Genomic DNA, 13625 nt, shown 5'->3' with positions numbered 1-13625 from the left:
TGTAAACTCCATTCATTGGACCAAATTGAATTTACGAATTTGAATTCTCTATGCTATTTTTTTTTTACTGTTTCTTTATTGTATTTTTATAATATATTGATTATTATTAATTTTAACGTTTTAAAATATATTAAAAAAATATTTAAAATATTAATACGATATATTTTTAATGTTCAATAAAAATCAACACCAAAAACATCATTAGAAATTTTGGACTCTGAATTAATCCATTCAAAGAGTTCGCGGGACTTCAACCTGTGTATGTCACACCAATTCTTTTCTCACCCATGTTTTACTTGCTCCAGGAAAACAATATTCTAAAATCATTACTTTTGAAAAATATTTAACTAAAAATAAACTAAATTATAATTTATACATAAAAAATATGAAATTATGAACTTCACTTTATAAATAAATTCTGTAATGTTAATGTTCACCTTAAAATTGTTAAATGTTAATTTCAGATTCTATAGTATACAATTTATTCCAAATTTTCAAATAAAACTTTCTGAAATACCTTTAAAAGTTCTATTTATGAACTTTTAACTATATTACAGATAGTTTCTTTAAGAAAAAAAATGTAAGAATTTTGAAAAAGTATAGTTAAAGAAGGAATCATGAAAGTGAGAAAGTAATTGCCTAGTTTCAATCACCACCTGCACTAAGTAAAAAAAAAAAAAATGCACCAAAGTAACAGGCTTATGGTGTGTGCTAAATATTAACAGAGAAAGAATCATTCAACTTTGAGCTTGAGGATTTCTTTTAAGAGAATGACTTTTCAGAACCATGAATGACATATAAGATATAACTGTAGTTAAATATGTTCGTGGTTTCTAAATTTGATATCAAATTAAAATTCATTATTGTAGTTAAACATGTTCGTGGTCTATAAAACTCATCTATTCTCAAACTTTGAAACTAGATAGATATAACTTTCTTCACCCAAACTTTAAGTTTTTCATGTTAAATAGTGTTATATCTTAGTATTTGACTTAAAAAGTGTCGAACGGTTGTGATAGCTCAAACATCAGTCTAAAATAATATTTTACACGTCAAAACAAAAAATTTAACCTGGTCAGAATATTTTAATTTACTTTTTAAAATTTAGAAATTAAATTATATCAAAATCTGGTTTGAGATTCAATTCAAATTTGAGGTCAATGTTTAGAGGCTAAAAACCTTTTTAATCCACTTTTAATCCTAGTCGCATAGGATCAGCCAGCCAGTGATGTGCCAGCAAAATATTTACCCTATTACAGGTCCTTTCTTTTTTTGTTCGTCCTTGATTTCTGTTAGCACAGCACGAAGGAGAAAATCATGACACTGTGAAGTTGTTTAAAGGATAAATAACTAATCCCTGAATTTAGAGTAGTTTTCGGGTCACAGCTGAAGGTGCCCGTGTAAGTAACCAAAGACCAAAATGAAGCAAATAACGATGGCAGGTTCATAAATAACTGAGATAAAATAAATAGTTTTGATAGAACAAGTACTTTCCGGGGCTTGCACTGCAATTATTCCCTTTATTCAAAATGATAGCTATATCTCCCCAACTAGCAGCATAACAAGAATCTGAAGATGTCACCAATGGAAATGATACCTTCCACACGCAGGGTACCCGCCTCCACAACCACCAGTCTTCTAACACCTGTAAAGAGAATCTATTTATTGGTTTTTTGTTTTTGATGAAGAAAGGGGGAGGGAGGGGATTGTTTGTGAGTGCAGAAGAAATACCAGGGTCTGTCAACCGCTCCATCACTTGGTATAATGAATCAGATCTCAAACACATATGACATCTCGGCCCATTCGGGAGCCCGCTGGGAAAACCTGCATCTCGTCCCAAAAGCAATGCCTGCAACCATAAAGCCCAATTTATACAAGTTCATCACACAATAAACGATTTTTTTTTCTTTTGGCATCAATTAAGCACACTCTAAAATAAGCCAAAACTAGAGTCCAAACCTTAGGTATATTTTCAATACAAGAATGCTCAACTAAACAACATTCATGCTGACTCAGTCTCAGGTTGAAGTAGAAGTGGCATGTTATATGGTTCAGGTTCAAATACCACAAGATACGTGTGCAACTAGTGATTAGGAGGAAAGAAAAACACACAAGAGATACAGTTCATTAAAATATGATCATTGCTAGTGGGTTAGGAATGATTCACTTTTAGATGTAGAGGACTAAAGGCTGCGGTGACCTTTGAGAGTCATCAAAACAAAAGATTACATTATTGATTAGCTTTCATTACAAAAAATACAATAATTAAGGATAAGTTACCAATAGAGTCACACGAATTTAGAGAGAGAGAGAGAGAGGAATTACCTGATGGATACTAAACCCATGCAGATCTATCCTTGCATAAATTTTATCTCTAACCAAGGCAATAATGTCCCTGAGAAGAAAATATCAATACAAATCACATAGATGCTTATTTTTATGGAACATCTCCTTTTAAGCATAAAAGTGAGAATCACAAATGTGAACACAGGAAAAAAATGAGATTTTCTACCTTCTAGAATAGATATCTTGTAATGAATAATTAATATCCACAATTGGTATGGAGCTAATTCCAGCTGCAAACGACAGCAAACATAAGATACCACAAGATACAGAATAATTAATATGGATTTATTTTGCTTCTAACATTAATACCACTACTATATAATAAATCAAGAATTATGAAGTTCTTAGTTCCTATTGCAAGGGGAAAATTATTCCCGTATCAAAGAATGAAAAACTCCAAATTTGAAAATACCAAGGTAGAAGTGGTATATCATTTTCTCTGTAAGCTGGATAATAAAAACAGACAATTGACATGATATTTTCGGATTTGAGTCCCATCATGCTGTTTTGACCAACTCACTACTTGTTTCTATAGGTTTAGACACTCGGTGCATAATGGTGCATCAGATGCATCTATCCAAAAATCTATCTTTGATTTTCTGTTCCCTTCCTTTAGTGATACACACTTTTTAAATATAAGGCTTTGAAAGAATTCCTTTTGTTGAGGAGGAAAAATAACTGTAACTTGAGGAAACAAACTTAATGACCATTCAACATCTAGCCAGAACAAAAGACTTGACCTGCTTTGAAAGAGAAGAATAGTCACCTTGAATCAACAGAGACAGAGCTTCACTAAGAGAAGCATGTGGCCATAGCATAGCAAGTGGCTGTTTATTGGATTCCCCCAATTTTGACACCCATGTACCTATAGGTAACATACTAATTGGTAGCTGAAGAATTGGCAAGGAATCCCAAGAGTGCTTAAAATGCCTGCATATACCTGAAAAGTAAGTCCATACTTTAGTTCCAAACCATTTATGCTTAGCCAATAAATCTAGAAGCTTACATTTTAGTATTTCTGAGAGGGAAGCAAGGTGTAGCAGCTGAGGAAATGAACCATCCTCTGAAGAGGAATGGATAATAGGAACTGTTGCCACCTTGTTTTGCAAAATTTTTAAAGCAACATCTTTTAGACACTCAAGGGGCCCAGCCTGCAGAATATGTATAAACATAGCAATGAAATACTATACAATCATAAAAGATAACATGAAATCACAATCAGCAGGAAATACATGACTAACAAGCAATCCCATCAAAGTTATAATGTTGAAATCACATTTAATTTATCTATCTATCTATCTATCGATTAATAAATATAATTTTAGTCAATCATATGTAGTGGAATCCCGGATTAATTCCCTATTTCTAGAGCATACGACCTTTTGAACTTACCTAAAATGTAAACAATATCACGAATATATGAAATTGGAAAATAAATTTGATACGTGGAATATTTGTCGCAACTGCTCAGAAGCACTTACATGAACTAAATGTTGAGGGTATTTTTTCCCTCTGCTATCAATTGCGCCTTCTTGTTCCTTTGCCTCTCTCCATGCTGCTATAGTATGTGTCTCAAGTTGTTCTTCAGTCATGTTTGTTTCATGAATCCCCAACTGAAATTAAGCATGTTAGATGAGCCACAGAATTTACAGAAACGTGCCGTGTATTTCTCTATAAGAGTGATATAGCTGTGTATTTCTCTATAAGAGTGCTATAAAAATCAAAGATGTTGAATCAGATGGTATTTTAGAGAAAAAATTTATCCGTGTAACTGAATCACGAGAAGTGTAGACCAGTATAGGGCCAGTAACGATCTTCACATGCCAACAGGGCAAGGCATGACAGATTCCATTGATTTGCTCATGAGGGCTTTCTAGGAGAAAGAAAATCAGAGCAATCAGAGAATGGAAAATCTTCTGGACAGGTATACACTATAATAACTTAGGATGGTAGATATCTAGCATTACACCCAGGTTGTCAGAAAACCATCAAGTGACTAAACAAAGCACGCCGTTTGTGAAGATGAAAACAATTCCATTAATAAAAGCTCTATAGGGTCACAATAGAACCAAGATTTTGTTGAAGAAATTAGGGTTTTCTTGATCGTCAACAACAGAAAATAGAATAGAACAGCAGCCAGGATGCAGTCCAGAAATATCTATAGGAAAATTACTGCTAGAACAAGGACAATGAGAAGGAGAGGGAAAAAAGAATAAAGGTTTGAATTTGACTGCGAAAAAAACCACTGGGAACTACGGAGAGGGCATCAATTTCAGCTCCAATACCGTGTTAAGTTAAAGAATTTAGGAAGAACTTATGGTTTTGTTTGGCATCAAAAGTGACAAATAGGACAGAACAGAAGCAAGAAAAGATATACAACTGCTGCTGCAACAAGGACACAGTGAGGAGAGGGGAAAAAGAATTAAAAGTTTCACAAGAACAAAGCATCAAGGATCCAGCAGGCACATATTCAATGTTCTCCTTAGAAAATTCACTAAAATATTTCATGAGATTAACTAGTCGCATGTAAAGCCAAAATGATTGGTAATTGGACCAAAATACATGTTTACCAGTGATGGCAAAGTACAACTAAGATTTGCAACATTAATGTATGCCATGAATAAACCAAAGAATAGATCAAGTATTATCACGTTCCTTGTGATTTCTTTCAACTTCACAATAGTCTAAGCATAGTTCAAGATATACATTTTGGAAATTTCATTTTTTGTCATTAATTACCATTTGACAAGTTTTCTTTTTTAGTTACTTACACTAGAACCTGACACAGGATGTTTTAATAAAATGTTATTCCTGACAAACCTCTTTTAGTATTAAAATGAAGTCCATAGCACTAAGCATTCCAACAAACTGGCACTTGCTAGAATCCCACACAGGAGCTGTAGATATTCCCTGAAAGCAGATAAACATACATAACGAGTGTGGGTGTATTCTCTGATTTGAAAAAAAAGAGATAAACACCTATTCATTATTAGTTTTAAGAGTGGAAGAAAAAAACATACTTCTTGATAAAGAGTATGGAATGCTTGCTTAACTGGTAAAGTTGTATCCAAGGCAACAACCTGAAATTTCAATAAATCAAATCTATAGCTGATGTTGAGCTCCACATAAGAACAGAAACTATTATTGAATGGCCAGTTGGACACATTAAAAGATTAGGAGAGAAGAAGTATTCATACCTTGCCTGACTCGGGAAGCAACTCATAAGCAGTATGTGTAGACAAGAAAACCGAAATACGATGTTGTGAGACCTGCAGATCAGACTCTGACATCCTGGGTTTAGCTTCCTGAAAAAGTTTCAATGTCAAGGTAGATTTTTTAGTTTAACATAATTTCAGGACGAAAAGGATTATGGAACCAAACTAATTCTGACGCCATTTTAAGAAAAGGATATAGAATACAAAAAATTTCTTTCTTTCTTTCGAGCAAACATTAATGCTTAAAGGATTCAAGAATTTCCAGCATAATTTTTTTATTTGAGTAAAAAAGAAATATTACTACAGGAAAGAAAGAAAGTGTGCACACACACACACCCCAGAGAGAGAGTACAAGTTAACAACATCTTATATAAGAAAGAAACAAGAAACAAGAAAAACAAAAACAAAATTGTCAATAGAATAAGGTTCTCCAACCCCTTTGTACATATGTGATAAAGAATCAGTTAAATAGATTATAGGTTTTACCCAAAAGAGATGCCAGAAAAATGACAGTCCCTTGTTAGATCTAGAGGCTTAGAAGAGAGTTCTTGAACATACAACATATCTCTCGAGCCAGACATGACATAGAACAGCATAGCCAGTGCATCACTATAGAGACTTTCCCTACTCAGTCCATAGCCTTTGAAGCTAAACAAAAGACATTGTTCCACAAAATGGGCAAGGGAATGTCCACAAAAATTATCTCTCACCGAGAAAAGGAAACTCCTTAAGGGAATCAGGTAAACACATTTGACCTTGAAAGTTATTAAAATAATCCTTTAAGAATAAGTTTCTTCTAATGATTTCCTTTTGCTGTGTCACTGTGGTAAGAGGAACAAGGCCGTCAAATATTAATTGTTCCAAAAACTTAGGTTATTAACTTAATGCTTAAGATTGGGTACATAGAGTGCTGAACAAGACTCTTACCTAGATTTTTAGTCTTAATTTGTTTTTATAGTTTTTTACTGCTACAACTCCCTTACACAAGTGCCCTTTGAGCTTGAAATGCTGACATGCATCAGTCTACTCTACTGTTTGCTGACATTGAACTTTTTATTTTGAAAAGTGAGGGTGTGAAGGATTGAAATCCCAACCACTTGGTCAAAACTCATAAGAGGCTTTGATACCATGTCAAATACCAATTATTCCAAACGCTTATGAAAGATGAAGGCTGAAGATTGCTTCTATATCATCATAAAAGGAAAAGAAGTCGCCTTAAAGTAAATAAATCTTCATTATTTCTTCTAATCAATATATGATTCTCATCTTAAATTCTAAGTTCGGTCATTTAAGGAAATGGGATTTACTACTGCCATGACATGACCCTGTTAGCAACAAATTGTCTTGACCCTAGCAGCAACAACTGTCACATACATGGCGTTACAAGTAAGCTCAAAATTCCTATCCACTTCCAGGTAAGCAAGCAAAGAAGGTTCTTGCACTTTTTTGGGTGGATTTGTGGAAAAATGAGAGTAGTCATGAATTTATCATTTAATATCTTAAGTTATATCACATCAGCATCTTCTTGCCTTTCATCAAAATCAGAAACGTCAGCTACATAGGTAGTTTCACACACACATGATAAAAATGTCCAAGTAGGACTAAAATGCATGCATGCTAGTTTAAGTTAACAGAAGAAAATATACTTTAAGGATAACGATAGCTGTAAGTTTCATTCACTTGTAATACTCTATATTCTTTAGAATACTATCCAAACACATATATGCAACAGTCAAGGCGATAAAGATCGTATTGGAGAAAAAACTTACCACATGCCCAACGACATCGTTGTCAACCTCCATGTGGGATCGACCAGGTGTTTCAGCACTTAAGATAGGAGGAAAAATAACTGGTTGTCTCCCTACATAAAAAATATTAAATATCCCATCGTCCCCATATACAAATGGCTGATGCGCATCATGCCGCCACTCACCATCTACATTAAATTTGTACTGCACAAAAGTGGAAACAATGTTATAAACGTAATAATGAAAGAAATACACTTTCCATATCACAATTTTCCCGTAAATATCAGTTACTGTGCAAGACAGTTGTATTATATTAAACAATAGCAACAAATTAGTGATTATTACAGGCCAAAATGTAAAAAACGTCAAAGAAAAAGCAAAAGCAAAGCTACAAACTATGTCATCATGTAGAACAAACATGTTATCAAAATTTAAATATTCATACCAAATATGCAATGACTTAAATTTGTAATCCTGTTTAAATTATAAGAACCAAATCTACTAATGTCCTTGTTGAACATATAGGGCTTAAGGTATTGAGGATGAATGGTCATTTAGAATCGAATTATGAAATATTTGATGTGTTCAATATTTTTACAGAGCACAAAGTGCTGACCCTTCTTTATACCGATAACTGATCATAGTCCTAAAGCTAAATAAAGAAAACGGAAACTAATCCGAAGAGATGATTTAGGATACTCCTAATTCTTCCAAGATAAATCAAGACACTAATGGTAAATTTTCATATATTCTATTACTCACCCTGCAGTTAAAGATTACTGAGGTTAATAATCCAAAGCTTATTGGATATTTTCATATATACTCTAACACCCACTCAAGTTTAGCTTGTAAGCTTTATGGTTGTTACAAATAAATTCTTTCAATATAACATGGGCTCTATCATATCTGGAATGATCATCATCCTAGAGAGTTAGCTGGAATGTTGCATGACCAGGTGCATGACTTATCAGTCAGACTCGAGAAATCGCCATCAGAATGATTCAGTAAGAGGCTGGTATGAATCAGTCAGTCTATCACTAACTCATTGGAAAAACTAAATTACCCAGACAATCAGCAGTGAACATAAAACATCATGACGAACATCAGATGGTTTAGGATAGAAACAAAAGTGACCATGGCCAATGACAAGGACTAAGAATGAAGCTTGAGTTACATCTCAGAAAAAAAATTTGCGGCCACAGGAAAACTTGCCGGCAGTGGCAAACAACAATGGTAAAAGGGAGTAGTCAGATTTTATGGGAACGCCACCGCAGAATACTATAGTGACATGACCAGTCAAGGAGGATATTGCCACTCTGATATCATATTGAAACTGTAAGTTTTTAATTATTGAAGGAGAAAGTTGACAGAATAGCAAGTTTGAATAAAAATCTGGTGAATTTTAATGAGTTACGGGATGATATAAAATATAAAGCACACTTATTTATACTAATACCGTAATACTAGATCATAATGTTAATTATATCAGGAAACAAATCATCATATAACAGGGAAATATTAAACTAATCTTCAAGATAATCAAAGATGCGCTAAATTATGCTAAGAACAATCAAGATACTATTACATATTCTTCTTACATTCTAACAGTCCATAAATGTAACTATAAAAATGTTTACACCAACAATAAAGAAACTGATTCTCAAGCAAAGAAAGAATATAAATAGAAAGATCATAATAAAGCTATATGTTACTGAAAAATTGTATACCTGATCAAGAGTGTATATTTACCCGTGTCAATTCGTAGAAAATCTCATAAAGCTTACTCTCCTTTTTTTTTTTTGCTTTATAAGGGATTGAATAGAAGTTTTACATAAGCTAGGCCAAAGCATCAGCAAAACAAAGTTTTAGAAAAATTAATCGCATCAGAAATTGCACCTTCAAATGAATCAAATTTAATACAAAAAAAGGTTTAATTCTCACTGAAATTATATACCATCTGGTTCAATCGTCCAATAGGCCACTCAAGTACTTGCACCCTCAATGTGTCTTTAAAAAGGGCATGATTATTTATTTTAATTCTTCCTTTTATCGGATGACATGCAGTAAGAAAAAAATTAATACAAGTTTTTAATTGATGTGAATCAACATGACATGATAAAAGATTTTGTTAAATGGGTTGCTTGAACAGCAATGTGTCTTTCTCCATAGTCATATTATTAAAGTTTTAGATAGAAGGTGGTCTAATCTTCCATCTGGACTAAGCACAAAGACACAGAACTTTAAGCATTACATGATAACATCAACAATACCTTTTAATCTAACCTACAATCTAGATGGTCATGTTGTCTGTGAAAAAATTGCATATATGACTTTCTTGAATGATGCAAATTACCAAAAAGTACTTGATTTTAAATTTCAACCATTGACATTTAATTTTGAAATCATATTTACAGCATAAAAATAAAAATGAGACTATAAGTTAAACAAACTGGTTAAGAAAGATAAATATCATCATGAAGTTGTTTACTTGTTTCTTTGACTATTCTATCACATTAAAATCTCAGTTGTTTAACGCAATTAGTTCACAAGCAAGCTCCTTGTTTATCCTTTCTCTGTGAGTGACAGTGACCTCCCGATCCCCAACTCTGATAAAGAGAAAGAGGTGCATTCTGACCTAAAACATTGACCATATATGGGAACAAGACAATTCTTTTTATTATAAGTTAGTTTCCTCAGGTTTTCGAAAATTCATAGAGGCCAAGCCAAACAACCTTATGATATCCAGGCGTTAAGGCGCAAATAACTTCAAATTCAGTCGGACATCCTTCCCTGGGTGACATAGGTACAATTGCCTGCCATCTGAGTACAAAAAAGGGGAAGTATTTAAATTAATTATATTCTGCAGTTAAAAAAAAAACGAACTACCAAAAAGTTAGAAAACAGCCAAAAAAAAAAAGCAATCAAAGTGACATTCAGTGACACACACACACACCATCGCACGGTCACACTTCCCCATGTTTAATAACGCACACACGCGTATCTAAAAGATCAAAACGGCTACAACAGAACCACCGTGGCAATAAACAATTCAATAACTCAAGTCGTTACCTCGTGAAGGAACCTGTTAGAAACACCATTCTTCCACCGTGAGGCCAAACAAAACGCCTCGAAACCAAAACGGGTCCCACCGGCTCACCGCTCCCCTGCCCTCTACTCGTCCCAGCCCCGAACATTTCCACACCAAAACCTGCAAACTCAACCAACACTAACAATCGGAACAATATATATACCAAAGCAGAGCAGAAACGACCTCAACACTAACGCATGCAGTGCAGCATACCTTCTCCGCCGCGATCAAAAATCACAAAAACGACAACTCAGTACCTGAAATCAACAAAACTCAGTGCCATCAAACAAGCAACACAGACACGAAAATAGATACAGACAACTTCACTCTCACAGAATAAACAACCGAAAAGAAAAAATTATATTACCAGTAAAAGAAAAAACTGAATCGAACTAAACAAATAATGCAGCAATCAACTAAAGCATGTTAAAGTTGGATTGAATTTAGTTTAGATCACAAGGCCTTGGTATATATAGAGAGAGAGGTTGAAGAAGATGGGAATGCATTGTGGATTGTGTGTTGGTTAAATACTGAAGAATAGAAGAAGAAAGAGAGTAGAAAAACGTGACGGGCCAAATAAAATTGAAAATAGTAATGATGAAGAAAATACAATCACAAGGGCAAACACCATAAAATGGGGAGAGAATAAAGGGACAGAGTAGGAAACAGAGAAAAAAACACAGTCCTTAGTTAAATTGCGTGCCAATGCCAGAATTGCGTGCCACTGTCAGGCCACCGTTCTTAAAACGGAAAACTACAATTCAAACATGAAAACAAAAACGCCTAACCGTCGTCGGATTCATGCTATTCCTGTTGCTATTGCCATCTAATGAGAGCTTTTTAATCATTGGTGTTCCTGTTAACACTAATAACTTCAATTTAATTATGTGTTCGTCTGCATTTGCTCATATTATTTTTTAATTCAAACGTATCAGAGTTTTGTTTCTTCAAAGTATGAAGTTATTATTTTGGAGTACGTGCGTTTGTAATGTGACCACCATTACAGCTCGGTATGTTCATGGCGTCCCCCACAGACCTCTGCTGCAAGTTCTTTTCTCGTGACCACCTTGGGGATTCCTTCAATGGCACAATTCAGTTTCTTTTTTATTTCCCTCAAATAAGAGAATTCTAGTTTTGTGGTTTGCTTTTTCTCTCTAACAACAAAACATAACAACACTGAGTATAGAATCATGTTTAATGTCTCACAACAAAGTTTTAGAAAATGAAAGGTTGTCTAATTTAATGTCAGAAACAAACTATACTTTAAACCCATCAAAAAAAGTAAATCATAAATTAGTTATCATCTCAATGCTTGATTAGTCATAATTGCTAATAACTAAAAACTACATTTTTTGCAGGTCTTGATAGTATATGTTGGATTGGATAGATAGCTGGTGTACTTAACTCTGACAATGAATATAACTTACTTCGTTTTTGCTAAATAGTACTGTTTTTTTTAACCGTTTTCTCTTCAAATTTGGTACCAAGTTATCTTTAGCTAAAAGTTTATGTAGCTTTATTGTCTTTTTTTTTTTTTTTCTATTATGGAGAATTAACCCATTACATTGGATAGCTTTTTTTAGTTATGTTTATTTTTCATTCACCACTTCAAAATTAAAATATTACTAACAAAAATCTAAACTTAATATTAATGAGATTAATGACTTAGGATATGGAAAAATTATCCCTATAATACTCTTATGGAAGAAATAATGAAAAAAATAAATTATAAATTTGAACTACTTTTTATATAAATTAAAAAACAAGTTTAATAGAAGCTAATATGAATAATTTCTACAAATTATTTCATGCATCAAATAGTTTTATTTTATAAAAAAAATTAATGTCATGTTTTCTTTCTTTATTTTAAAAATAACTATGAATTATTCTAGACAAACCCTTGTTATGACTGTTTTGTAATTTTGAATTCTTCTCTATAATTACTTTTCAATATAAACAAGACTTTTTAGTTATTAAATCAACATGTTAACTTTAAATGTTAATATATTCTGTTATTATTTTTTAACTGTTCTCTAACTTTTACTACAAATTTTTTACAAAACTTACACTTCATTAATACTTCTTTAATACAACTATATTTTTTAAGATAGAAATATATTATTTTATTACTATGATTCAAGATCTTGTTCAAAAAAATCTTCAATATTAAATTTTATGTCATCTCATGATGTTTCAACATAAAAATTTCGGGGTCCATAACATACAACCATTTATTGTAACTTATTAAAAAAAATGAAAAGATTCACTCCTAAATTGAAAAAACAAAAAGAAAGATAGAAAAATATTATAAAAGTAAAAAATAAGTTAAGATCGAAAAAATATGTGATGAGATTATATATATATATATATATATATATATATATATATATATATATATATATATATATATATATATATATATATATATATATATAAGTATTGGTGTAAAAGTTTGGTAGAATTAGCATTACTTTTATGTAAGCTAAAATTTAATGCTGTGATTTATAACAGATCTTTCAAATCAAATGTTTACTATGGAATACAAACAACAAGAAAATAGTATTTTAAATATTAAGATGTTATTAATTGTATAAACATTATTGAAGGACATTTTTTTAAAGTAAATATTTTAAAAAATAATAGTAATAATTTAAACATTACATATTAATGCAAAGATATGCAAAAGTAATTTAAACATTCACTTTAACAACCTTAACATTGTAATAAATTTTATATAAATTATTTAAATCAGCATTCATAATACTTATAAATTAAAATAAGTAACTCGTTTAAATAACTATGCACTACCAACCTTCTAATTTAACAATTAATTTTTATATAACATGGAATAATTCATTTTGTTGTAGCACTGAATAATTAATTTTTGTACAGTAACATTTAACACTTCATCAATAACTGACTTATTTTTTCTGATGCAGTTTATTTTAACTAAATTTACAATTACCAATGGTGCTAATACATACATAGTACATGCATGCTCACGCTGGCACCCATGCACACTATCTATTCAACCTTGAGTACAAGAGTGTCTATAAATTTTGTTAATTTCATAATGGCTAATGCAGAGTTTTTGTTTAAATTTAAATGTAATATTTTTTGGTGGAGATTTCATATATTATATTACTAATGTTTATTATAATAAATAGATTATGCAACTTATAAATTTAGTACGCATAGTCTTTCATGAAGGGATTGCCTAAATCAAAA

General features: G+C 32.1%; 1 protein-coding gene across 2 annotated transcripts; it reads right to left on the bottom strand.

Annotated features, from left to right (window-relative positions):
• Positions 1-1331: 1331 nt before the first annotated feature.
• On the bottom strand, positions 1332-11021 carry LOC114190712 (sucrose nonfermenting 4-like protein). 2 transcript variants are annotated; one of them, XM_028079693.1, is made up of 15 exons: positions 10765-11021; positions 10611-10654; positions 10379-10535; positions 10042-10129; positions 7331-7513; positions 5544-5651; positions 5367-5426; positions 5167-5256; positions 3828-3959; positions 3353-3497; positions 3113-3286; positions 2513-2576; positions 2326-2395; positions 1732-1849; positions 1332-1645 (listed from the first exon to the last, which is right to left on the bottom strand). In XM_028079693.1, the coding sequence occupies exons 3-15, from the start codon at positions 10501-10503 to the stop codon at positions 1551-1553; spliced, it is 1452 nt and encodes a 483-aa protein (XP_027935494.1). In that variant the 5' UTR covers positions 10504-10535; positions 10611-10654; positions 10765-11021; the 3' UTR covers positions 1332-1550. The 2 variants fall into 2 exon arrangements, with proteins under 2 accessions (XP_027935494.1, XP_027935493.1); XM_028079692.1 differs by having other exon boundaries at positions 10379-10517.
• Between the last annotated feature and the right edge of the window lie 2604 nt (positions 11022-13625).

Source organism: Vigna unguiculata, chromosome 7, assembly GCF_004118075.2.
Source record: "Vigna unguiculata cultivar IT97K-499-35 chromosome 7, ASM411807v1, whole genome shotgun sequence".
Taxonomy (NCBI): Eukaryota; Viridiplantae; Streptophyta; class Magnoliopsida; order Fabales; family Fabaceae; genus Vigna; species Vigna unguiculata.
Note: the sequence above shows the minus strand (reverse complement) of the source record. Positions and strands in the feature narration are given on the sequence as shown.